Source organism: Podarcis raffonei, chromosome 10 (genome assembly GCF_027172205.1).
Source record: "Podarcis raffonei isolate rPodRaf1 chromosome 10, rPodRaf1.pri, whole genome shotgun sequence".
NCBI classification, from domain to species: Eukaryota; Metazoa; Chordata; class Lepidosauria; order Squamata; family Lacertidae; genus Podarcis; species Podarcis raffonei.
Window position 1 is genome coordinate 30969065 of NC_070611.1, and position 26368 is coordinate 30995432.

A 26368-nucleotide genomic window follows, 5' to 3' on the forward strand; every position below is an offset into this window, starting at 1 on the left:
GAGCTGTTAAGGGACCCCTTGCAACGCTAGAAGCAGAAGTCTCTCTTTTTATATACAATAAAATTAAAAAATTCCTTCCAGTAGCGCCTTAGAGACCAACTAAGTTAGTTATTGGTATGAGCTTTCGTGTGCATGCACACTTCTTCAGATACCTTCTTTTTATATATACAGTATACAGAGCTAGATAAATGGCAGCTATGTGAAGATTGGGACGCGGGTGGTGCTGTGGGTTAAACCTCAGAGCCTAGGATTTGCTGATCAGAAGGTTGGCGGTTCGAATCCCTGTGACGGGGTGAGCTCCCGTTGCTCAGTCCCTGCTCCTGCCAACCTAGCAGTTTGAAAGCATGTCAACGTGCAAGTAGATAAATAGGTACCGCTCCGGTGGAAAGGTAAACGGTGTTTCCGTGCGCTGCTCTGGTTCATCAGAAGCGGTTTAGTCATGCTGGCCACATGACCCGGAAGCTGTACGCCGGCTCCCTCGGCCAATAAAGCGAGATGAGCGCTGCAACCCCAGTGTCGGCCACGACTGGACCTAATGGTCAGGGGTCCCTTTACCTTTACCTATGTGAAGATTAAAAAGTATGTTGCCCCACCCCCTGTGACTACAAAAGCACCATTGCTGATTTCCAACACTGCAATCCTATGGATGACTACACAGCAATAAGCGCTACTTACTTCAGTGGGGCTTTGGAGGTTGCTTCTGAGTAGACAGGGATGGCTGGTGGTCATTAATTGATGCTGCTAGCATTGAGAGATAGGCCTGAAACAACACTTTGAAAGCGGCACTGTGCACGACTTACTAGAATAAGGCTAAATGAAAAAGACAGGAATGGTTCAAAAAGGCAAACACTGCAAATAGCTGCCTGCAGTGTTCCTGCTCATTTGGTGCATTTAGGGCAGCCATTTTGTCACACATAAACAGCACAATTATCTCTGACAGTCAGAAAGCTTAGCCAACACTTAATTTATTGTGCTCAGACTTGGCTGGAAGCCCCAGCTTCTGATCTTGACATTGCCCAAGCAATCCTTAAAATGTGCAGTGCTGGCTGTGGTTGAATTGAAGTTGTCTGAAGATGTTGAGGCGCCCTCTGCTGCCTGAAGAGTCAGCACCAAAATAAGATTTGGGAGGCTGCCAAGGTGAGACAGGCATTTTCTAGACATTTTCTAGAGAGGGAGCTCTAGACATTGCTTACTTTGGATATGGTAGGACTTGCTTCAAAATAATTGTGCCACACACACAGGAAGGGGTGACACAGGAGAGGATTATCAAATTATGCCCTGGATGGAGAAAGTGGGTGGAACTAATTTTTCTCTCCCTTTAATACAAGGGTGGGAAACTACTGTAGATCCAGCCAAAAGGCTGAATACAGAACTGGCCTGTTCTCCATGGGACACTTTGACACTTCACCATTACACCTAGTGTGCTCCTGATACTCCCTTTCCAGTTGCAACTCAGCACTTTCTGAATGTGGCAACAGAAAAGGTGCCGATTCAAAAAGCACTGGATTCTGCCAGAGGCTGCAAAGGAAGATGCAAGAGCACAGCTAGAACATGATCCTAGTTCTTCCTTTTCAACTTGATGCTGCAGTTTAAGCTGTCCAGCATTTGCAGTCACATGATGGTCACACAGACATAGTTTGAACCACATCATGCCGCAGGCCAAGTGTACCGGCTTGATGGGTCTAATTTGGGTCAAAGGCTCACCTCCACTGCTATTATGCCAGAAACTGGGGTCACCCAATAAAACAGTATCGGAGGATTCAGGATAAAAAAAAAGAGAGACTTTTTAACACAGTAGATAATTTATGGAATTTGTTGCTACAAGGCATGCCAATAGCCACCAACTTAGCTTTAAAAAGGTATTCGCCAAATCCATGGAGAATAAGGTAAGCAATACAATACAAATCTTTATTACGGTCATAGATCAGTATATAGGTAATCAATAGCTTTCACTCATGACTGAATCTTCAGGTTCAGAGATAGCACTGAGCAACAGAGCTGTTGCCTTCAGGTCCTGTTTGTGGGATCCCAGAGGAACTGGTTAGCCTGGACAAGGTGAAACATTTGTCTAATCCAGCAGGGCTCTCCCTATGTTTATTAGTGACTAGTATGTCATCCAGCTTGGCAAGGAAGGCTATTAATACTCCTATGCTGATGGAACTGAGGTCAAAAGAGATACCTTCAGTGTCACATGTGAATTAAGGATGGCAGGACATTTTAGCAGAAATCTGCCTTAATAACTGGCCCATACTCCCAAAAGAAACAGAGTTAAGATTCTTTGGGAAGGATCATGCAGGACAATATTCACCAGGCATAGCTTAAAAAAAAATTAAAATCACTACAGCATTGTGATGGAGGAGCTGTGCTTGTGAAACTTCAGCATCACTGTTAACTTTTGAGAACGACAGCCTTACTCATCCGATACATGAAGTATTATTGTCAGCTGGCATACTAATAATAAACAGTGATAGCAGAAGCCTAACCATATTTACTCAGAAGTAAGTCCTATTCAATTCAGCGGGGTTCCCAAGGAAGTGGAGTTAGGATTGCAGCCTCTCTCACACACACTTTTGGCAATTTTGCCACTGCTGTTTTCTGATCCTGTTTTGATGGGACAGCTTTTAACTTTTTAACTGAGACAGTTCTATGAGACAAACACCATGACCATTCATACCAGCAGGAAGGAGGAGTAGCATGATCATCCTGGGTTTTGCTGTACTAATTACTAATATTTCCAGGGATGCCAACTTGAATAAAATATGGGGGTGGGCAGGTAAGTCCCATCCCAAATAATTGATCACAAGGCTAAATTCCAGAAGACGGAGGCAGGCAACGACGACCTCCAGGTGTGTTACAGTTGGACCCCTCACCTCCCTGCGACCACCTGCCATCACCTGTGTCTTGTGGGAAGGATCCGGACGGACGCTTTCCTAGTCAGTCCAAACTCTTTATTGCACTTTCTTTCCTATAATTTTTATTAAATTTTCTGTTTTACATTTTAGAATATTCATTTAAACAAACTTAAAGTATCAACGACTCCCCTTCTTCTCTTTCCATGGTTCATTTTGCATAACATAAATCCCTGCATATTTTACATAAACTAAACCATTCAGTATTCCATTATTACATCCACCAAAACTTAGTTACACTGTTGAATTTATCTTAATGTTGCCAACGTTTTCAGATGTACACAATTTCCCCCATATATTCAACAAATGTTTTCCTATCTTCTTTAAGGGACGCGGGAGGTGCTGTGGGTTAAAACCACAGAGCCTAGGGCTTGCTGATCAGAAGGTTGGCGGTTCGAATCCCCGCGACGGGGTGCGCTCCTGTTGCTTGGTCCCTGCTTCTGCCAACCTAGCAGTTCAAAAGCATGCCAGTTCAAGTAGATAAATAGGTACCTCTCCAGCGGGAAGGTAAACAGCATTTCTGTGCACTGCTCTGGTCGCCAGAAGCGGCTTAGTCATGCTGGCCACATGACCCAGAAGCTGTACGCCAGCTCCCTCGCCCAATAAAGTGAGATGAGCACCACAAACCCAGAGTCGTCCACAACTGGACCTAATGGTCAGGGATCCCTTTACCCTTCACCTAACCTTCTCTAAACGTATGTTCTTGTTCTCTTATTCTGTGTTAAGTCTGCAGTCTGAAAGCTGTGCATATTCCATCCGCTTAAGTTGCCATTCTTCGCTCGATTTCCATTTTTGGGCTAACAAAACAGGGGCCGCAGTGTACAGTATATAAATAACCTTGATAGCGCTTTCAAAACACGTGCTTGACTTCCAGCCACCTTGGTAGGATTTTGACCCTGAATGCCGGGATGCCAACACTGGCGACCCAACAAGAAACACAACCACAAAAACGGACTGTAACCCTAAACTGACAAAACCACCAAACTCGACGATCACTTCCTCCGTAAGCCATTTCTTTCCCTGGGAAGTTCGCGCCAGAGCGGTGACTTGGGGAGACCCCATTGGCTGGCGGCGGAAGGTGCACCGCACCGAGGAGCTTGGAAGCCACAGACCCGCCGACGGCGCGTTCCATTCTCCAGGGGACACCGACGAATGTGACCTGCGCAAAGCCTCCTTTACAAAAGCGACTTTCTTTTTCCCCTCCTCTTCCCTCCACCCCCCTTACCTCGAGGACAATGGGCCAGACCCGGAACTCTGGCCCTGGGGTTTGCCACAGGGCGCGCGCCACCCTCAGTCGCCTGGCAGAGGTGCGAGCGAGCGCAGCGAGGCTGCTCTAGCTCCGGAGAGGGAATGGAGCTCGCCGAGGTGGACCTGGGCGACCCCGGGGAGCAGCCGGGCCGGGCCGGGGTGTGCAGCAGCGCGGACAGCCCGGCGGAGGAGGAGGAGGAAGAAGAAGAAGGGGAGGAAAGCGAGGAGGCGCTGTCGCGCAGCCGCGCCTCCTCGCTGGTGAACGGCCTCCTGACCGAGCTGTACAGCGTGGGGCGCGCCCGCCACCGCGACAGCGTGGACAGCTCCACCGAGGCGTCCGCCGGCTCCGACGCCTTCCCCGGCGGCAGGGGCAGCAGCGCCGAGTCCCGCTTCCTGCAGGAGCTGCGGCGAAGGCCCGGCCAGCGGCACCAGAGGACGTACCTGGCGCAGAAAGGTAAAAGGGTCGGGTAAGGATGGGGGGTTTCCCCCCGCCGGAGAAGGTGTTTCCTGCTTCTTCCTCCTGGCAGGCAGAAAGTCAACAGGTGAAGATGTCCTGCTCTGCATCTCCGTGGTGCGGGCAGGGAATGCTGCACTTGCACCGGTCGGCTTTCTGCTTATTTGTACGAGAGCACCGCCAGGAAAGTGAAAAGAGTTGGCCTTGCAGGATGATTTTGTTACTCATATATTCCAAGCAGTGCCATTTTTCTAGAAAAAGAGGTGCAGGTGCTCAGCACGATCTTCTCCCTTGTTCTCTTGGAATGGCAATGGCGCCCACCTGAAAGGTGCCGGAGCTCCCGTCAGCTCCAGCTGAAAAAAAGCCTTGATTAAGATATACTGGGCTCTGAGTGTGCACCTGTTGCATTCATCCCCATCCCTCTTCTTCGACTTTGCTGCTCAAGAGTTTCCTCTCTTCCTGTTTGTCCTTAGGATTTTTCAGACTGTGCCTCAGATCTGCTTCCATGGCCCAATTTTTAAAATCCTGTTTACTTTCAGCTAAGCAAACAATCTTCTTTCTTCTTTTCCTTACTCATCATTCTTTTGGAGCCCTTTTTCATGTTTGCTTTCCCCTAAAAACAACACTAGTGGGTGCACATTTCACAAACTTACCTTCCATGCAGGTTTATGACAGATTGTTAGCGGAAAAGGATACTCCCAGCTCATGTTTCCTGCTGCCTTTTCCAAGTCTTGCTGAAGTTATGCTGTTGTTGTATGCTAAAACTTGGACCTAAATTTGCGCTGCAGCCACTTTAGCTACTGTACATTCAGTCAAGGATGACCACAGGATAGCCATGGATGATGAAGAAAGCAAAATAAGGGAAGTCTTAGTCAAAAAAGAACAGGGAGGAATCAACCTATCAATTGCTTTTCTTAGTGTCCTGAATACTGATGTTAAGTAAATATTTACCAGCAGGGATGATCTTACGCCTTGACTAAATTGCTATGACATCCTTGCTTGCAATTTTGGCATATTGTCATGGGTTGTTGAACTGAAACTTTTATAGCTCTTTGTGTTCATCTTAGGTGTATGGATGTTAATACTGGGTGTATATCATCACATTTTTTCTTACCTCAGCAGGTTACATACGACTCTGCTTCTCTGTCATCTCATACACTCACCTTCTCTGTTTATACCTCTTACAGTCCCACATAAGCTCCCTAAGGAAGATTCCCAGCTTCTGTTTTTCAGCAGGGCAAAGTAGATCTATACTTAATCAGCAACAAACTTGGCGCTTTTGTTCAGCTAGAGAAGCTAATACGCTAAAACAGTTTACAGAGATTGCTAATACAAATTTATGCTGACCTAAGACTCTAAAGGAGATAGTTCTAGGAGGGGGTAACATCTGTTTCCTCTGCAACAGCAATTAAACAGGCCAATAAGGTTTTCATAATTGTTTCCTAATTCGGCTAGATTCTAAGTAAGATGTTATGATGTACCATCTCTTTTACCATCCCGAAGCACTAACTGTTTCTGGACAGTTAGCCATAGCTTCTGTTGTGCCGTTCCATCACTCTGAGGGGAGGGATTGAGAGAAGGGCTCAAGCCTGTCTTGGGCCTTTGTGCTAGGATTCCTAATTTAAGGCTTGGGAGCCCCCAACAGTCTCCATGGGGCATCTGAACCTGGCTCTTTTGCTCATTGGCTCAGATAGTTATACTGTGTGGTGTTAAGAATGCCAAGGTTACAAATTCAGTTGTTGTGAGAGCTGTACAATTTTTAAAAGAAGGGTAATCTTTCAATAGTAGTGGTCTAGGTTGAAAATGCCAACCTAGCAGTTTGAAAGCACGTCAAAGTGCAAGGTAGATAAATAGGTACCGCTCCGGCGGGAAGGTAAACGGCGTTTCCGTGTGCTGCTCTGGTTTGCCAGAAGTGGCTTAGTCATGCTGGCCACATGACCCGGAAGCTGTACGCCGGCTCCCTCGGCCAATAAAGCGAGATGAGCGCCGCAACCCCAGAGTCGGCCACGACTGGACCTAATGGTCAAGGGTCCCTTTACCTTTACCTAGGTTGAAAATGTAGCTTTTAAAAAGATATTGTGCTGCAAGGCCAGGAGACCAGGATTGGCTTGGAGAGATGCTGCCAGTCAGAGTGGACAGTACTGGGTTAGGTAGAGACACAATCTGCCTCATATGCTGATATGATGCTGCCTCTGAGTAAGATCATATGTCACTCTAGCCTAGTATTGCCTACTCTGATCTGTTAATAGCTTTTTTATAGACAGTAGCTTCCTAAAAGCATATTTATTTTCTTGTCCTGCATGTGCATACCTATAACAGGAATTACAGTGGTACCTCGGGTTACATACGCTTCAGGTTACATACACTTCAGGTTACAGACTCCGCTAACCCAGATACAGTGCTTCAGGTTAAGAACTTTGCTTCAGGATGAGAACAGAAATCGTGCTCCTGTGGCGCGGCAGCAGCGGGAGGCCCCATTAGCTAAAGTGGTGCTTCAGGTTAAGAACAGTTTGAGGTTAAGAACGGACCTCCGGAATGAATTAAGTACTTAACCTGAGGTACCACTGTAATAGATTGCATTTGGTCATTACCTTACAGAGGTTTTGTCCTGATTACTGGTGATGTGTGGCACTCCTGGTTCATTTGTAGGCCCCTTAGAAAATACTGCCATGATAAGAGTTAATAACTAATGTGATCTACCAGCTACTACAACAACTGAATGTTGATCTGTTGACTTAATTTTATTTTAAAAATAAAAATTTTATTGGTCAAAGTAACATCTTTCTGCAACACACCAAACTCTGATCCACAGATTCTCAGCTTGCCTGCTTTTCCCGTCTCTCCAAAAAAGAAGTAGCTAGTGATCTACCTTTTTACTTGCTTAAAGCTTTCATCTCTTCCCTCCCTGCCTTGTCTTCATTTTATGTACTATATTTTTAGATTTGTAAGTCTATCTATCAACCTTTCATAACCTGCTCATGGAGCCTTTTCAGCCAGAAAGAGTGGGATTCTAATATTCGGTGGCCTTGTGCTCTCAGCCTGCTGTATTTACAATATGGGCAGCATAATGGTGTCCTACCTTATAGGCTCGTTGTAAACTCAATTGAGACAGCCTGTGTGAAACACTTTGAACACTGAAAAGGCACTATATAAATATTATGATCATTCTCTCAGTGGGTGTGTTCAATCAAGTTTCCCCATAGCACCTGAAATTCTACCTCTGGTTTTCTTTCTCTGGTCATCAGCACCAGTTGTGTATGATAAGAACTCTTTTTAATAAGTCTCCTGTCATTACATTGAAAGATATCCCAGTACTGAATTTTTAAAGGGCCATTTCAGTGAGGTCCATACTACAATGTCTGTTAACATCACAATACAGTTCCTACGTTCTGCATGCAGATAACACCCCTGTTGAATGCCATTCTCCCTGTTCTCTGCTGCCTTCTTTCTCAGGGGGTTAAGGGTTGTCCACTTTTACTGATTACAGATATAACCTTCTTTATTTGTTTTACCTAATTTCATGAATGGCAAGCAGCTGTTAACTTAAATGCTGATTTCTTTTACCTGCTTTTGCCCACTAGAGGGTGCATGCTATGTAAAAAAAATTGCTGTTTTAAAGATTACAATTTTCTTTGCAGGTGAATTTATGTTCAAAGATCTCTAAACAATCTAAGAAGCTAAGTTACCAGCAAACCCTATATATTAAATATTTGCAGCTAATGAAAAATACAGTATGGGCTTTTTACAAAGTCCTTATGATGCCAAATGAATCTGCCATGGGGATAGAATGTTGTTGTTGTTTAGTCGTTTAGTCGTGTCCGACTCTTCGTGACCCCATGGACCAGAGCACGCCAGGCACTCCTATCTTCCACTGCCTCCCACAGTTTGGTCAGACTCATGTTTGTAGCTTCGAGAACACTGTCCAACCATCTCGTCCTCTGTCGTCCTCTTCTCCTGGTGTCCTCAATCTTTCCCAACATCAGGGTCTTTTCCAGGGAGTCTTCATGATCTGTCCTTCCAGTGAGCACTCAGGGCTAATTTCCTTAAGAATGGATGCGTTTGATCTTCTTGCAGTCCATGGGACTCTCAAGAGTCTCCTCCAGCACCATAATTCAAAAGCATCAATTCTTCGGCGATCAGCCTTCTTTATGGTCCAGCTCTCACTTCCATACATCACTACCAGGAAAACCATGGCTTTAACTATACGGACCTTTGTTGGCAAGGTGATGTCTGTGCTTTTTAAGATGCTGTCTAGGTTTGCCATCGCCTTTCTCCCAAGGAGCAGGCGTCTTTTAATTTCGTGACTGCTGTCACTGGGGAAAGAATAGGAAATGAAATATGCATGTATGTACAGTGGTACCTCAGGTTACATACACTTCAGGTTACAAACTCCGCTAACCCAGAAATATTACCTCGGGTTAAGAACTTTGCTTCAGGATGAGAAAAGAAATCATGCAGTGGTGGTGCGGTGGCAGCAGGAGCCCGCATTAGCTAAAGTAGTGCTTCAGGTTAAGAACAGTTTCAGGTTAAGAACAGACCTCCAGAACAAATTAAGTTCTTAACCCGAGCTACCACTGTATTACATTTATATCCCATCTTTCCCCTAAGGAGCTCAATGTGATTTACAGTGGTACCTCGCAAGACGAAAGAGTTTTTCGTTTTTTGAGTTGCTTCGCAAGACGAATTTCCCTATGGGCTTGCTTCGCAAGACGAAAACGTCTTGCAAGTTTGTTTCCTTTTTCTTAAAACCGTTAATACCCAGGGTGCATTGCTTGAAGAGGTGCAGTTGCGACTTGACTTAGAAAATGTATGTACAGTACTGTACACATTGGTGATTTTTAAACTTTTTTAAAAAAAACTTTTTTTTTGCTTCGCAAGACGAAAAATTTGCAAGATGAAAAAACTCGCAGAACGAATTAATTTTGTCTTGCGAGGTACCACTGTACATGGTTCTTTTTCCTTCCAATTTTATACTCACAACAAGCCTGTGAGGTAGGTTAAACTGGGAGTGAATGACTGGCCCAAGGGGAGCTTCATGGCTGAGTGGGGATTTGAATTTTGATCTCCCAGGTCTTAATCTAACTCTGTAAATGCTACACCAAACTGGCTTACTTGAGTCAAATGTTGCCAGTAGCTAAATGCTTCTGAAGGAGATACTTATAGTATACTAAGGAGCCTGAACAATTTAGTAAAATAATGGTAATGATTTGGAAAACATGTTCTCAGGTTCATGGGTATATAAAACTGCAGATGAAATTCTCACGCAGTTGTGATTATTGTCTCTTAATAATTCCATTATTTTACTGATTTCTGTTGCTTTAATTTGTGGATTTACTGCTATATATATATTACCTTGGGAGTAGTCTTGAGCAAAGTATTGACCTAATAATAAATAACTTGTTATCCATCATTTACTGTAAACTTCTTAAGGTGTAACACAACATGAACTCTTTGAGTGTGGCAGGGAATTTCCCCAAGAATATGCATTTATAGCGGGAGCGGCGGATTTTCGAGCCTCCTGATATTGCTGGACTCCAGCAGCCATCTCCCCTGATAATTGGAGAAGACCACCGACTTTCCACCCCCAGTTTACAGGATAAGAACCCTTTAGGGGCGAAACCCCTGGTGCTTTCCATAGGGAGAAATGTGTTCTCAAGTTACAGGTTTCAGCCAGCAGGCTAATTTTATTCTCTGTTTGTTGACAGATACCAATGAGTTGACAACTATAATACGCGAGCTGAATTACAGAATTTGTGTTCAGTCAGCAAAATTGCTTCGCCTTCTGAAACAAAAGGACAGGCTTTTGCACAAAGTGCAGAAGAACTGTGATATTGTAACAGCCTGTTTGCAAGCAGTTTCCCAGAAACGGCGTAAGTACCCTTGTGTGTTTGTGTGTTGTCATCTTGGCGCTTTGTAAGCTTATTTTGGAATGCCGTTTTACTGTTCTAGTATTTTGAAAATGCTGTTTAGCACAGGGGAAAAAATATTTTTGGTTACATAAACATATGTAAGGGAAGGAGACAGGCAAGTGCTGTTCTAAAATGAAGGTTTTTTCTTTTTGTTTTTGCAGGCTCTGTAGTGTATTGTTTATAAAGGAACCAATGCTTGAACAGGAGTTTTTTTCATTTTCAGTTTTTAAAAAGGAATTTTAAAATTTAGGTCAGATTCTTATACTTGAGGACTTCTCAGGTCTGCATCCAAACCATACTTACTAGGAAGTAAATCCACTGAACTTAATGAGACATGCTTCCAAGTTAATATGCATAGGAGTACAGGGATCAGCAAACTTTTTCAGCAAGGGGCCGGTCCACCGTCCCTCAGACTATGTGGTGGGCTGGACTATATTTTTTGGGGGGAAATGAACGAATTCCTATGCCCCACAAATAACCCAGAGATGCATTTTAAATAAAAGGACACATTATACTCATGTAGATTCCTGGACCGTCTGTCGGCCGGATTTAGAAGGTGATTGGGCCGGATCCGGCCCCCAGGCCTTAGTTTGCCTATCCATAGAGTAGATTATAAGTTTTATTTTTTTAAAAGACATTTTGGCCCTGCCTTTCAAGATATAATTCTCAAGACAGCTTGTGCCATAATAGAAAAACCATGAATGATAAAAGAATGTAAACCAACTATATAAAACAACAACAAATTCAGCAATACCAATATTTTCAAGGGCCTTTTAAAGTTTTTAACATTAATAGCCTAGGAAAGAAAAATATTGGCCCTGGTGTCCAAAAAAAATAAAATAAAGGGAGGTATGCATTTAAAGGAGACACAGTCCAGTCATAAAGTGAATTTCATGTATAAGGTAAAATTCAGTAATGGTAAACCTTTCTTTGTTCCAGTGACATGCTGGCAAAGAGTTCAGGCTGTGCTTCAAAATCAGCAGGACAGAAATGATTTAATTGTGGCTATGTAGATTGTTCCCACACATAGTTCTGAGAGTTTCAGACATATGGCACCAAACTTTAAAAGGCCTGAAGTACAACCATCTGACCTCAATTACGCAATTCCCTTATAAAAACTGAAAATGCAAAACCTCTTGTGCATTTGTTTTATGAATTCACGTACCATTTGGTGGACTTCACAAAGCAGTTTACAGAAGATCAGTAATCCTCAGACGTGTTACAGTAAGGCAGAAAAGACAAAAGGAGGAAGTTCTTTTGCTTCTCTGTTTCCCTCAGAGCAAAATGGATCTTCGGAAACTCCTGTAGTGGCAATTTAGGGAAGGAAGGATCGCCACTGGGAGCCACAGCTAGTATGCACACCCAATTAGCCTTTTTACATGTTTTAATTCAGCGGTATTGTGTATAAAATGTATCACAGGTTGTTCTTCAGAATTTTTCTAAAGCTAACTTTTTTTTGTCTTGTATCTTTCTTTTATTAACATGCAGCATGGCAGTTTGTTATATTCAGGTACAGTAAATGAAATGGCATGAACACTGCACTAAAATGAGCTTTTAAGTGCATGCATTTTTAAAATATATATATATATAAAAGTGCTACAAGGGACTTGTCTTGTTTTGATGTATGCATCTTCATGTTCTGTCTCTCTGACTGAGTGGAGAGCCGGACGAAGTTTTCTGCATCCGAGTAAAGAAGCTGCTTAGAATCATGTGCAACATTCTCTTCCACTCAGGAAATGTTTTATGGGAAGGTGGTTCTGGTAACTAAGTTAACACACCATGCACTGTTGGGTCAAGGGAAACAAGCCCACTTGTTCCATGGGTCTGCCTTTTTTCCATATAATAAAGACACTGAAATGCTTCTGGGGCTTTGAAGCTTGTGGCAGCTGTGTTCCCTCTATCCTTCTGTATTCCTAAGGCAGTAAGGATGAGGAGAAACTGCTTCTGCTAGGCTGCTATATCCAGGGATCTGCAGAAATATCAGTGGGACTTCTGTGTCTTCTCTCGTTTGTCCATAAGCCAGAAGCCACTGAGGCTGCTTTATCCCAGGATCTCACAGAAGCAAGTAGCCTCATGGCATCAGTAACAACTACCACTGCATAGCCTGACCCCTAAGTCCACCTGCTTCTGCTATTGTGATACGATTGGGTTCTGAGACCTCTTAGGACTAGCAACCACAGGCTCCATTTACCGTATTTTTCACCCTATAGGACGCACTTTTTCCCCTCCAAAAATGAAGGGGAAATGTGTGTGCGTCCTATGGGGTGAATACAGGCTTTCGCTGAAGCCTGGAGAGTGAGAGGGGTCGTTGCGCACCGACCCCTCTAGCTCTCCAGGCTTCAGGAAGCTATCCACAAGCCGTGGGAGCCTGGCGGGAACTTGCGGAGAGCTGCCTGCACCCCAAAGCCTGGGTGCGCTGAGCAGTCATGCCGGGGCTTCGGGTAGCTCTGCGCAAGCCGCGTGAGCCCTCCCACGGCTTGCGCAGAGCTGCCTCTTGTCCCGAAGCCCGGGCGCGCTGAGCAGTCGCGCCTGGGCTTCGGGTAGCTCTCCGCAAGCCGTGGGAGGGGGGAAAATAAAATTTCTGCGCCTGGGGGGAAAATAAATAAAATTCTGCGCCTAGGGGGGAAATAATTTTTTTTCTTTATTTCCCCCCCAAAAAACTAGGTGCGTCCTATGGGCCGGTGCGCCCTATGGGGCGAAAAATACGGTAACTGGCTGACGACAGCTTGATGGGCAGGTGTTTTCAGTCTGAGAGCTAGATTCCATCAAGGTCAACCAGTGATGCAACTCTTACTTTTGTACAGTGGGCTACCTTCCACCCATGCAAAAGTCAGAGGTTTCTACACCCTGAGAGAAACCAGAATTGGGAGATTCATCCATTTCTAGTCTCAAGGGCTGCATTTGGCCCCTGAGCCTGCGGTTTCTATCCCTACGCTAGAAGACTGAAGGAGTGACAGTGAAGATGAGCTGGTCAGCAGTATTAACAAGACTGATGAAATGTTTCCCAACTCTTAACATGGGTAACAATGTGTTTTCTAAGGCGGAGGGAAGCCTTTCTCTATTTGAGCAGAAGAGACCCTGATAGTGTGACATTGTGCAATAGGTACAAAACGGCCCCCCGGTATACTTGGTCTCTGGTGTATTTGTTAATGATTTGTGGAGCAAGTCAATTATGGACATTATATGCAAGTCGGTCATGACCTATTGGAAGGCCTTCAGTGTCACTGTACTGAAGAGGTTTGCTAGCCCCTTGTTCAAGGGATTTCTGTGCCAGTGCTGAAGAGGTTGACAAAGCAGTACCTTGGACAATGTGACCTTAACCTTGAAACTGGAGTTATAAAGTCTGGCTAGAACCCAGAGAGCTAGTATAGTATTCTTGGCTGGATGTGCAAGAGGGCTTGGCTGCGGCCAGTTGGATGTTTTGTTTTGAATGCTAGCTCCCCCTTTCCTGACCCATTCCATCATTTAAAATTCGCAAGCAGTTTGTATGAAAAACTAATTGTGTTTTCTTTGGCTCCTTCCCTCCCCTTTGAAGTAGATCCAGTGGTTCAAACATCTCCTGTTGCTTGCATATTACTTACAGTAGCTCGCTTTTATGACTTGCCACCCAACAGCTTGAACATTAAATTGGAGACAGTAGCTTTCTTTTCACAAATTTGGTTATGCAGTCTTTGTGTGTGGGCGAAACGAAGATTCCTACCCCTCCTACACAAATTCTGTAACTCGCACTCAGTTCATGTCACATTCTCCATCGTTCACAGCATGAGAACTATGAGGTGACCTAAATGGGAAGAAAAACATTTGAAAGACTGGTGGATCAAATGCATTAATTAAAAAATGCAGCACGAAGTGTGTATTTTTAGACATGACGGCACCAAGACTGCTAGGAATTAGGCAATCTGTTCTGTTTGAACTGGAACAATTTTGCTGTGATAGTTTTTGCCTCCTGCGATAAAGTTGCAGCATTGCTGTGTTTCCTTGATACAAGGCAGGGCTTTGGAGACAAAATATATTTTTATTTATTTTATTTAACAATATGAATATGTCACTTAGTCATCAAAAACTCTTAAGCTCTGATAAAAGGTGCATGGGGGAATTTCTGGGTAGAGAGGTCCTAATTGGGGAGGGAAGGGCTAATCCTCTACCCCATGTCAAGAAAATGCCCTTCTCTCACAATGAGGCTTGGGGAACAACTTATTCCCTCCCATCAAGCCCAAAAGCTGTTTCAACCATAGAGCTGCATTCCCTCTTGACAAATTCTCCAGGGGCAAGAATCTGTCAGCGATGGTGACCAAAGTAGGCATGATCAGCCACACAAATGTATCCATGAACTGCACACCGTGATATAGTAGAAAGCATTTCCATTTGTGCAAGGCAACCAACCCCATTTTCTGTCATCCCCCCCAGCCGTTACAGTCCTGTACGCCATACTCCAGATGTGGGGAACCTCTGACCGGCATGCCATTGTTGGCCCATAAGGTGCTACAATTCCTGAAACTTTGATTTTCAGCACTAAGGACATGAAATGTACTTTGCAGAGATGGAAAGCAACTTGCACAGTTCTTATATTAGATCTAATTATATCTTTTTCATGGACAGCACATAACACTGTTTCGTTTATTAGACTTGGATAGTAAACCTTTATTGCATCTGACATAGCTGTCTGGACTGATTACGCTAGTCAATAGCATGCTAAAGTGCAGTTTTATATGAGCTGTTAAGCAATAATTATATTTAGGGAAGAGGGGGGAGGGAATCTTTCAAAGCTGGGATTAATAATGCATTGCATACTCTGCAGATAATGTGCTAAAACAATTTGCAAATAGGATATGTGGAAATAGAGATGATTTCTCCCCGCCCTCCCGCATACCATGCTCCTTCCCTGCCTGTGTTGAGTAGTTTTTCCTGAAAACAACCTGGATCTAATTGCTTAGAATAGCTTTTGAAAGCTAGCCAAAATACAGTTCCTTTAACTAACCTAAGCTCCTGGGTTTCAGGGTAACAGAGCACTATTCAAGGTGCGCACCCAAGACTGGTGCATACAACTTGAGAAGTAAACTGTCCAAACGACTGCTGGTCAACAATCAATTCTTAGGCCTGGTTTATGTGTTATGATTGCTGTTGTGTAGAAAGAGCTTTTCACTGCTGTACGCACGGTGAGCTGTTCATGCGCCGTAGCTTACACAAAGTTTTGACTCTTGACACTGTTGTAAGGAACAATTTAAGTAGTGTCTACATGGCGGCCATCCTATGTAGATGGGCATTTTGTTTGTGGAGAGCAGAGTGAGAGAAGAATATGGGAGGCGCATGATTAATAGTCAACTTCTGCAGGGACTAATGTTGTGCTGTGCTTAGAAATCGTCAAACCTGGGAGCAGAAAGGGGGCTTAAAAATGATATTTTCCCCCTCGCATTTTATATCCTGCCTTTCCTTTGACATAATAAACTGAGGTGGCAAAGGTGTGGTTCCCTGGAGGCCACCCATCATAGCTGTCAAGTGTCCCTTATTTGAAGGGACAGTCCCTTATTCCAGCGCCATGCCCCGCTGCTGTCCCTTATTGATGGATGTCCCTTAAATGTCCCTTAAATGATGTCCCTTAAATTTCAAAGGAAGCAGCTCCTCTCCCTCCCTCCCTGCTGGCCAGGGAGGAGGAAGGCTCCAACTGTGTTGCTTGGCTGTGTTGCTCACCCAATAAGAAGTCTAAGAACGACTGGGGGGGTGGAGCTTGCATGCCTTGTGTGTGGCTAGTTAATGCAAGCTGAGGGGGGTTTTGAATGCTGGACGCCATTTTGTTGCATGTGCTGCTGCAAACTTTGCAGTGCAAAGCCGGGGAGATGGCCGGGGAGCCATCTTAAGTTGAGGCTGCCTAGGCCTTGTGGTGCATGTGATTCAGATTCTATTCAGTTGAACCTCTGGTTACAAAGTTGGTTGGACAGTGTTCTTGAAGCTACCAGCATGAGTTTGACCAGACTGCAGGAGGACAGGAAGACTGGAGTGCCTGGAACAGGTGAGGCTGCAGGTCCCTTATTTTCAAGGCTGCTGGTCCCTTATTTTCAAATCTGTAAGTTGACAGCTATGCCACCCATCCCAGCCACTGACTAGATCCAAATGGCGGCTTAGCTTCAGTAAGATGGTGGCTTTTTGCACCTTCAGACCATACTCTGAGACCATATCCCTACCAGCACTTCTAAAGAAACTTAGAATTATTCTGTCCCTTTCCTTGCCCTAACAAGCTTACGTTCATAGTCTTTTGCTCTTGTTTGCTGCTCTGGGCTACTTTGAGAGAGCAGTATAAAAATCTTATAAATAGGCCAATATGGACTCTAGAACATTTAATTTGATTAGGGGCTCTGATGCTGAGCCCAGTAAACCAAACATATCTTTAGGCTTGATGCAAATTTATATATAAATCTGGAAAGGTGGGGGAGACCTTCTGGCTTTATTTATTATCTGAATATCTTCAGTGTATGTTTTGAGGCTACAGTGGTACCTAGGGTTACATACACTTCAGGTTACATACGCTTTAGGTTACAGACTCCGCTAACCTAGAAATATTACCTCAGGTTAAGAACTTTGCTTCAGGATGAGAACAGAAATTGTGCTCCGGTGGTGCGGCAGCAGCAGGAGGCCCCATTAGCTAAAGTAGTGCTTCAGGTTAAGAACGGACCTCCGGAATGAATTAAGTACTTACCCGAGGTACCACTGTACTTTTGATCAATGACATCTTTTCTTGAAAGCCATTTCCAGTACTTTTAATGGGTGGCTATGATAGCAATTTCTTTTTTATTTTGTACAGTTTTGGGGCTAGTTCAAAGACTTCTGTATAAAAACATGTAAAAGAAAGCAATCATTTATACTTGAGTTTTGGTCATCCTCTTATCAGAAGAATATATAGCCTTTGTAATCAAAATTAACAACACGCTTACGTATGAATAGCAATGGGTGGCTTTTCAAGGAACAATCCCAGTCAAAACAAAAGCCACAATTAACTATATTCTAGGTACATTTTATTATGTGTACAGTTGATTTATTGTTCAACTTGGTGTGATAGGACCTTTTATTTGTCTCATACAATATGGTAGCATCATAAACATCTTGTACTGGAAAGCTTAGTTACTCATTTATTTTACAGGCTTGCAGAAAGTGTTATGCCAGAGAATAAAGCTGCCATGGTGCTCTTTGTTTATGTAGGACAAAAAAGGGCAACCATTTGCTGTACTTAATTACTACACCTGCTTTTTACCACGGTGAATGAATTGACTATCCTGCACAAGAAAAACAAATACTTGCTGTCGCTGAGGAATAGGGAGCAGTTGTGTTAATACAACAAAAAGCACCCGCTGCATTTCTGTTTGAAAGAGCCTAGCTAAACCCTGTTAGAAAACGTAGCAATTAGCCAGTCTCTTTTGTTGTTGTTGTTGAAAGGTTGAAATGAATTGTGTTGCTCCTTTCAGGTTAGGAGTATCACCTTGATATGACTGCCAGATCCGGTCTGGCATTCTGCAGCTTACGATGGTTATAATGAAAGAAAATGTTTTGAACCAGGGTGTGCAAATTGTTCAGTGTCAGTACACTGCACAGAAGAGAGGCTATGATGGATTCAGATAAGTAGCTACAGGCATGTAGGATGTGGTGGTGATTCATTTGAATGTTCTTGTCCCCCTGCACCTATGACAGATAATGACTTACCAAGCAATAGAAGATTAATCTTCAAACTTTTTCAGATCTGGAACACACTTTTATTATGTATGTATGTATGTGGTGTGATGGCCACACCAGAAGTTCACCTTGGAGTTGTTGATTCACCATGTCAACTACCATCTCATGTGGTTTTCTGAATCCACATTAAGGAGTGCCTACAATACCAAGGACACATATTACAGGAAAAACTCTGTAAGCTTTGTCACTTTGCTCCAGTGAGCCATACTAGATTGAAGAAATTAAACTTTCACAAAGCTTTATATTTTTATTCAGTTTGGTACAAAGCAAGAATAAATGGTGTGGGGGGTTATTTCCTCCCTTCCTCTTCTCCCCCTCCTTTCCCAATCAACATCCTTGTTAAGGAAAAACATTTCTCCAGGCATAGGCATATGTATATGTATGCCAGGTTTCTGTGTTATCAATAGAAAATGATATAAATGGATGCCATATTTCAGTAAAATTGCCTGAGTCCTGGGTGTTCTCTAATGCATTCATATGTTTAATCAACATATCAGGGCTATTGTCCATACCATTTTTCTCCACTGTGAGGTGTAGATGGTCCAGATTTTTCCAGTTCTGTGCAATAAGTTGTCAGGCTGCTGCAAGCAGGAATGTTGCGAGTTCATTATGGTGCAAATCCTTCTGGTCCTTGGTAAATCCAACTGTGCTGAGCTTTGTATTGTTTCTGAAAGGAAAATAATGTACATATGCATATCAAACAGTGAGGTGGGTATGCAGTGCCGCCCAAGGTTTCCTGCTTCAGCTCTGGCAGAAGTCTTGACCTTAAAGTGACTCTTGAATGTGTCCGACATTCCTTCAATTATTACACGTTACTGCCGCAAATATAATTTAATATTGAAAATAGATGCCAATATGGTTCACTAGCACAGAGGATGGAATCGTGAAAGAGGGAAAAGAGGGGGAGGTGCAGATGGAAAGACCCTGAGAACTTTGAATTTCTCTTTTCTATAGATTTTGTCTGCATATAATAGGTGCAAAGAGACTTCTGGTATAACGTATTCCATCCCATTGTGGCACATATGGTGCCTTCTGTGAAAAGGGGGTAACACAAGCCGCCTTATGTTCAGCAATTAGACTGAAACCTAAACTGGAAGTGCCCCCCCCATTTCAATGTTTTTAAGGATGCTGCAAAGAAAAGCACAGCTCATCTTAATTAACAATGGGAGAGGCACGTTGTCATAGGATCTAATGCACACCATTTGAATGGCAATGTGCATCAGTTGGGGGGCGGCCTCCTGAAATATTTTATTATTATGGTGTGCATTTGCTGCCTCAAGTGATTATGTGGGTCAGGGCTCCCCTGCCCCCCTGCCCATATTTATTTAAGTTGGCACTCCTTGTTGTTGTGGGTGCCTAAGCAGATGCCCACCACTCTTCTGCAGCTCCCTCAGGACAGGCTGTACAAACCGGACGGATTGCAGCCTGCCTTAGTGCCGTCGTCGACAGCTTTTTATATATATATATATATATTAAATACGCTCTATAGATGCTGCTGGCATCCCTGCCGACTCGCGTTTATTTTTAACCCGAGCTGCTTGCTAGCAGGCGGTGCCGGAGGAGGAACCGCCGCCCGGCTCCCCCCCCCATCTGTGATGCTGCTGCTGCGCTTGTGGGCGGGAGCAGCCCTTTCTCTCCCTTCTCCCTCGCCTCGCCTTTGCCTTCTTCTCTGCACTGCAGATGCCCCCTCCAGCCGGGAGGGAAGCGCGCCGGCCGCCTCTCGCCCCCGCGGCGCCCTCCTCCTCCGGGCCCGCCATCATGCCTCCCCCACGCCTGGCCCTGCTCGCCGCCTGGCGCGTTTAAGGATCCCCCCCCGGGCGCCCCGTCGACGAGAGACGGCGAGCCCGGCAGGCCCGGGCATTGCGTCACCGCGCGCTGCACCTGCAGCCCAGCCGCGCGCGCCCCGCCGGCTGCTGAGCTGAGGCGAGCGCGGCGGATGGTTGGTCTGCGGCCCGGGGCCAGCCATGAGGCAGGACAGGCTGGCGAGCTCGCTGCGCCGGGGGGGACGCTGCCTCAAGCGCCAGAGCACCGGCGGCGGCGGGGGCGGCGGCGGGGTGGGCACCATCCTCAGCAACGTCTTGAAGAAGCGCAGCTGCATCTCGCGCACCGCGCCTCGTCTCCTCTGCACCTTGGAGCCGGGTAAGGGCTGCCTGCTTGTTTGGCGCGCCCTGGAGGCCCTCGCTTTTCCCGCCTTTGTTTGAAAAAGCGGCCGCCGCGGGGAGGAGGGCATGTGGCGAGGCCTTGGAGCCGGGCTTAACCCGGGCAGGCTTTAATCGCTTAAGCTGCTGGGGGAAGGTGGGGGCGGCCACTGGCGACAGGGAGCCTGTGTGTGCGTGCGAGCGAGGAGATGCCCGGCGCTGCTCCTTCCAGACTGTCCCCAGAGACGTCGGAGGGGCGCAGATGGAACCCTCGGGTAGGAAGCAATGGGTTTTCGGGCTGGCTGGGGAGGCCCCGGAGCGCCGCCGTCCCCTCGGCCCGGAGGGCGAGGCTCTGGCGCCGCCTTGGGCGGGGAGCCCGGATGGCTGGGCTTGAGGAGAGCTCCTCCGGGCCTGGCATTGGCAGACAGGGCCAGAGGGAAACTGCGCCTCTGGAGCTGCGAGGCAGCCTACCGATTCCGAGCCCCTAGCAGGGGATCTCGTCGGGGCATGTCGCAAGGATGGGGTAGAGCCGTCCAGCCCAGAGAGGTCCCCTGTGAATGTCCTGTGAGCCAGGAGGTCGGGTTGGTTGAAGGGTAGAGCGTCCCTTCGCTCCATCTGTTTTTCCACCTGACTCCTCCAGCACACGTGACTCTTGAGCACAGTGTCTTTGTTCTGGAGGCAATTCTTACGTTTATGCCTAGAGTACCTATCCTGCACTTTGAAGACCAGGCTATGGCGATGCAGAAGAATGGCTGAGGGCAAAGGGCCCTGATGCCCAGCCATCTGTGGTTCTTTAGAGTATGGAGAAATAACTAGAATGGGGAGTATAGACAACCTCGGGAGGTATTCGAGAGGTATCCAATACCGACAGGTAGAAGAAGACTAATCCTCTCTCTCGTGTGTATATTTATATGGAATCACAGAATTGTAGCTTTGGAAGAGACCCTGAGGATTTTCTAGTCAAACCCCCTGAAATGCAGGGATACCCCCATACCGGGATTGAACCTGCAACCTTGGCATTATCAGCACCCTGCTCTAACCAACTGAGCTATCCAGGTGCTTGGAAGCGTTGCAGGCAGGACAGGGCAGCTGAAAGCAGCGATTTAATTCTTGTTGGAAATTAAAATCTTAATATTCAGACAAACTCAACTTTGTTGCCTGGCTGAAGCAAAGACACATTTGTGGAGGGTACAAGGAGCTTGATGCAGATGCGTCAACAACCTTGCATCAAATGCAAACAAATTCCCTAGTAGTGATGACCTCACTTGTAGGGCCTGTATTGGAAAGACTGCTAAAGCTTTAGGGCTCCTTTGGTTATATTATATTGAAGTAGTTGGTGCGTGTAACACTATATCTTTCCTAGTTCAATATAGTTTGAAATTTAGAAGAAATGGTTGTGTGATTGATTTGAGAAGTTGTCGTGTCTGGTCACCCTTTCATTTCTTAGTCTTGTAACAGAAGCAAAGCCAGGATTTCCAAAAGTCGTAGTCTTTTTATATTTCCCCATGTCTAAGGTGTCACGAGTTTGTTGTTAGACCATCAGATGACATTTCAGCACCTTAGCTTTGGACAGCAGCACTCTACCATGTGGGAAAAGAGCCCTTTATAATGTATGTACATATTGTGCAGCTTTTCTTAAAAAAAGAAAAGAAATCCACAGCTTGTGCATGAAACTAGTTTCTTCTTGCACAAGAGCTGCATAAAAGCGGATGGCCTATTGTCCTTAAGGCGAGTTTGACAAATCAGACTTCAATGAAGAAAGGGCATGAAACAATTCACTATGATCCGTATGACTCCTTGGAAGTGGATATTGATTAAATATGTAGCTAACTTGTTAATTATATTTTGGCTACAACTGGATACAAAAGGAAAGCTAATTTTGAAAGGTCAGAAATTTCTTTGGATGTCAGTATTGTAGATATAGAGTACTATGTAGATTACTAAAGGTATTTGTGAGATTTTTCAAAGTTTAATTATCCTAATTATATGTCTCCCCATTTTTTAAAAGCTACGGGTGCAGTTTTATATCCACTTAATGGAGTAAGCTCCGTTGAACTTGATGAAAGTTTCTTTTGAGTAACGTGTATGGAATCGCACTGTACATGGCTGATTTGGATGAAAATGAGTATCTAAATATCTACTTTGTTTTATGAAATTTGGATATATTTTTAATGGCACTACTTGGAGAAGGCTGCAGATTGAACACGGTACCTTCTGCATGCAAAGCAGATGCTATGCTTCAGAGTTGTGGCTCTTCGTCTTCTCACCTTCCTATCCCGCCCTCCCTTCTGCTCTGTCAAGTTTCATTAGCTCCTGTGAATAAGGGAGCTAAACACAGACATCTTGATTGCCAAACTGTCCTAGGGTCCTCATTGTTAATGGCAAAGTGGGGCTGGGGGTGGGGGAGGAAAGCTCTGTTGAACCCAAGGTGTTTCCCTCCATGTGTAGGTGCTGTACTCACCTATTTTTGCCTAATGTGTTTTCGCCTGTTCTCTAGAGTTGTCTCTGACCCAGAGTGAATACCCAGTTTTGTATGTGAAAAATTGTATCATTACCACACATTGATTTAGATATTTGGGGACATTCACATGTTTATGGTTATCAGATAATTTTCTTCTTTAATCCCTAAACCAATATTTTAGTAACTGGTTTCTTTGGTTTTTATTTTACTGCATAGGAGTTGACACCAAGTTGAAATTTACACTTGAGCCATCTTTAGGTCAGAATGGCTTTCAGCAGGTAATTTATTATTTTTATTCATCTATAAGTCACAAAAGGTCTTCTGAATGCATGGACAAATATTTATTTAAAATTTGCACTGGCCTGTGAAGTGGGAGTGTTATACAAATGAGCCTATACAGTAATCACTTCCGTTGCAAATGTGCTTGTTACTAGTGGTGTTTTGATACCTCAACAGTTTCCTTTTCTGTGACAGCAGATCGTTCTATATGGCTAAGAAGCTAAAAGGATTAAAGTCCATTGCATTATTATTATTTTTGTAATTTCTAGAATATGAATGAATAATTAAGCAGCAGATTAGTTTTTCCTCTCCATGTTGATCATGTCTAATTGGGTAACTGGGTATTAAAATACTTGGTACTTAAGTTCATGGTAAATATATTAAATTGTGTTGCATGTCCAGTTATGTTTCTGAACTGGAATAATCTGTCTCAGTGGTTATTTTTTAGTGGCACGATGCTCTCAAAGCAGTGGCTAGGCTGCCAACAGGAATACCAAAGGAGTGGAGGAGAAAGGTGAGGAAAGCTCTAACCTTCTGTGTCCTGTGGATTTCAATGAGCATAACTTTCATTACTGGATAAACATCTACATGTTCCTTCTAGATTTAAGAATGAACATAGAGGTTTTCTTTAGTGACCAGATTCATCTGAAGTTTCTAGTGTAAATTAAAAAAAGAAAAAGAAAAAAAGAAACCCAGTCTTTGTGCCAGTGCTCATAACTTTGTGCCAGTGCTCAAGCTTGGCACTGGTGAAGTTATCTCAGTTTCTGGTGACTGATAGCTGAATTAGGCCAGTTGCTTTGTGAAGAGATACTGCATGTAAAAATAGTGGAGTCACTGCCTTCTTCTCCTTCAGGTTGCTGCTCAGCAAGTAAAGCCGATTCCTGGCCCAACTTTACATCCTATGGAACAGGGCCAGACTTAGTAATGCTTAGATTAAACCCATTGAAATCAATGTAGCTTAAGTTAAGCCCCGTTGATTTCAGCGAATCTGTTCTTAGCATGAGTAAGTGTGGATCCAACCCTATACCTTTGTATATTCTGCTGCATGCACTACGTAAAAACACACAATTTCCCAATCTTCTTCCTACATCTGCATTGTGGGAGAGAATTGCTCGTATGAGCATGGTGTGTTATGCAATATATAGGTGAGCTGTGCCTTTGAATTGCTACCATGAAATAATATGTAATCTGCAGAGATGCAGTGATTTTGTATAACTAAAAGGATTGCACTCACTGTTCAGGTGTTGGTCCAATAACTTTGAAAGCGCCTTAGCAACTGCCTGGGGCGGAGCTTTTTTTTATAAAAGAACGCCCAAAGTTGCTGAACTGCATCACCAGTACTGCCAACCAACTCCTGTGCCGCCCTGAAGCTCCAATGCTGCCGTCCAATGCCCACCCCCAGTGACGCCTTGCGGTCGCCTGCAGTGCCCAGGGCCTGTTCCTGTCTTGCCATGCTACTGTTTGAAAGCTTGTTTGCATAGTGCTTCAGACTGATATGAACTTGTTGATTATCTTTACTTATTTATAAACTGTTTAAAGGAGGGATGACTCACAATTATTTTGTGGGGGTGGGGAATCTCTTTTGGGTGTGGGGTATAAATAATAAAATCATTATTTTTTATTATTTAAGGTCTGGCTCACCTTGGCAGATCATTACTTAAGGAGCATAGCAATTGACTGGGATAAAACAATGCGCTTCACTTTCAATGACAGAAGCAATCCTGACGATGATTCCATGGGTATTCAGATTGTAAAGGTACTTTAAGCAATTTTAATTAGTTTATTGTTCATGGCTGTATATGTTCCTGCTTGTTTTCCTGAAATTTACGTTCATATTATCAGCGTGCAACGAAATTATTTCTTTGCCCATTGTTCAATTAGATCAATGGGAACTGGTAACAGCTAGGAAGATTAATGGAATAATGACCTGCTAAACTTTTAAAAATAAGACCGAGTTGTTCACTACTTCCAAAAGCAGGTTCTGTTTACCATGGAAGCTTCCAAAATGGCAAAAGGGAGCTCAGAATAAAGATTGGTCCTAAAATACTCCTTTATTAGCATTACTTTTTGAATTATTATGCTCATTGGCAAATTATCCCCCCCCAGTGTATTTCTGGAAATATACTTGTCTTAGTTTTGTCAGTTCCAAATTTCAAGGCCACCTCCCACATGCAAAGTAGCCTATTATCATGTGTGAACTACTCCCTACCATGATGTTGTTCAAGGAAGCTTCTCATATTATCTACCTGACCCCTGACCTTTTAAATATACCGCAGCATGAAGTGAATGTAGAATTGCTTCATGTATCAGGTAGCCCTTGGTATGAATTCCACATTACAGGAGACAGTGTGGTGTAGTGATTAAATCGTTGGGCTACGAACTGGGAGGCCAAGGTTGAAATCCCCTCTCAGCCATTAAGCTTACTGGGTGGCCTAGGGTCAGTCGCTACCTCTCAGCCTAACCTACCTCACAGGGTTGTTGTTGGGGGGAATCAAATGAGCTCCTAAAGGTGGGGTTTAAATGCAATAAAATAAAAATTACCACAGTGAACAATCTACAACTGTGGCGATCACACAGGGTCCCTGGATGTTTAACGATCTATTGATCCCTGTGCCACCATTGTGCTCGCTTCCCCGCTGCCACCAACCTGTTACTCTCGGGTAAAACACTGAGTCCAGACAGTTGTTAAAATTGAACCAAATAAACAAGTTCATTTTATAAGCATTAACAAGTTTATGGTTTCTCAGATAATATTCCTGCCAGTTTCTTAACTTTAGTTTCTTTACTGGCCTATACCTTCCTAATACAGTGGTACCTCGGGTTAAGTACTTAATTCGTTCCAGAGGTCCGTTCTTAACCTGAAACTGTTCTTAACCTGAAGCACCACTTTAGCTAATGGGGCCTCCTGCTGCTGTCGCACCACCGGAGCACGATTTCTGTTCTCATCCTGAAGCAAAGTTCTTAACCCGAGGTACTATTTCTGGGTTAGCGGAGTCTGTAACCTGAAGCGTATGTAACCTGAAGTGTATGTAACCCGAGGTACCACTGTACCTTCTGACTGATTATCTCAACTGTTTGACTGACTCCTCTTAACAAACTCTCTCACATCACAGTAGCCCAACCCACAGTCTTACCCTCTTCTAACTCCAGACTGACTTCCCAACCACCCTAACTCTAACTCTAACTCCTCCCCTTGGGTTCCCATTGGTCAGTCATTTTACAATAAGTTAACCCTTTCCTTATGAACCCAG

At 44.4% G+C, this 26368-nt stretch overlaps 1 protein-coding gene across 4 annotated transcripts in view; it reads left to right on the forward strand.

Annotated features, from left to right (window-relative positions):
• The first annotated feature begins 4091 nt into the window (after nt 1-4091).
• The window catches only part of TBC1D30 (TBC1 domain family member 30), a 40450-nt gene continuing 18173 nt past the window's right edge, over nt 4092-26368 (forward strand). For 2 of the 4 annotated variants that reach the window (XM_053405246.1, XM_053405247.1), the window contains exons 1-4: nt 20162-20378; nt 23055-23116; nt 23566-23631; nt 24748-24873. In XM_053405246.1, coding sequence (XP_053261221.1) covers nt 20204-20378; nt 23055-23116; nt 23566-23631; nt 24748-24873 — 429 coding nt within the window. In that variant the 5' untranslated portion in view covers nt 20162-20203. Of the gene's footprint in view, nt 4612-10316; nt 10482-20161; nt 20379-23054; nt 23117-23565; nt 23632-24747; nt 24874-26368 lie in introns of those variants that run through there. The other 2 variants (XM_053405244.1, XM_053405245.1) reach the window with 2 other exon arrangements.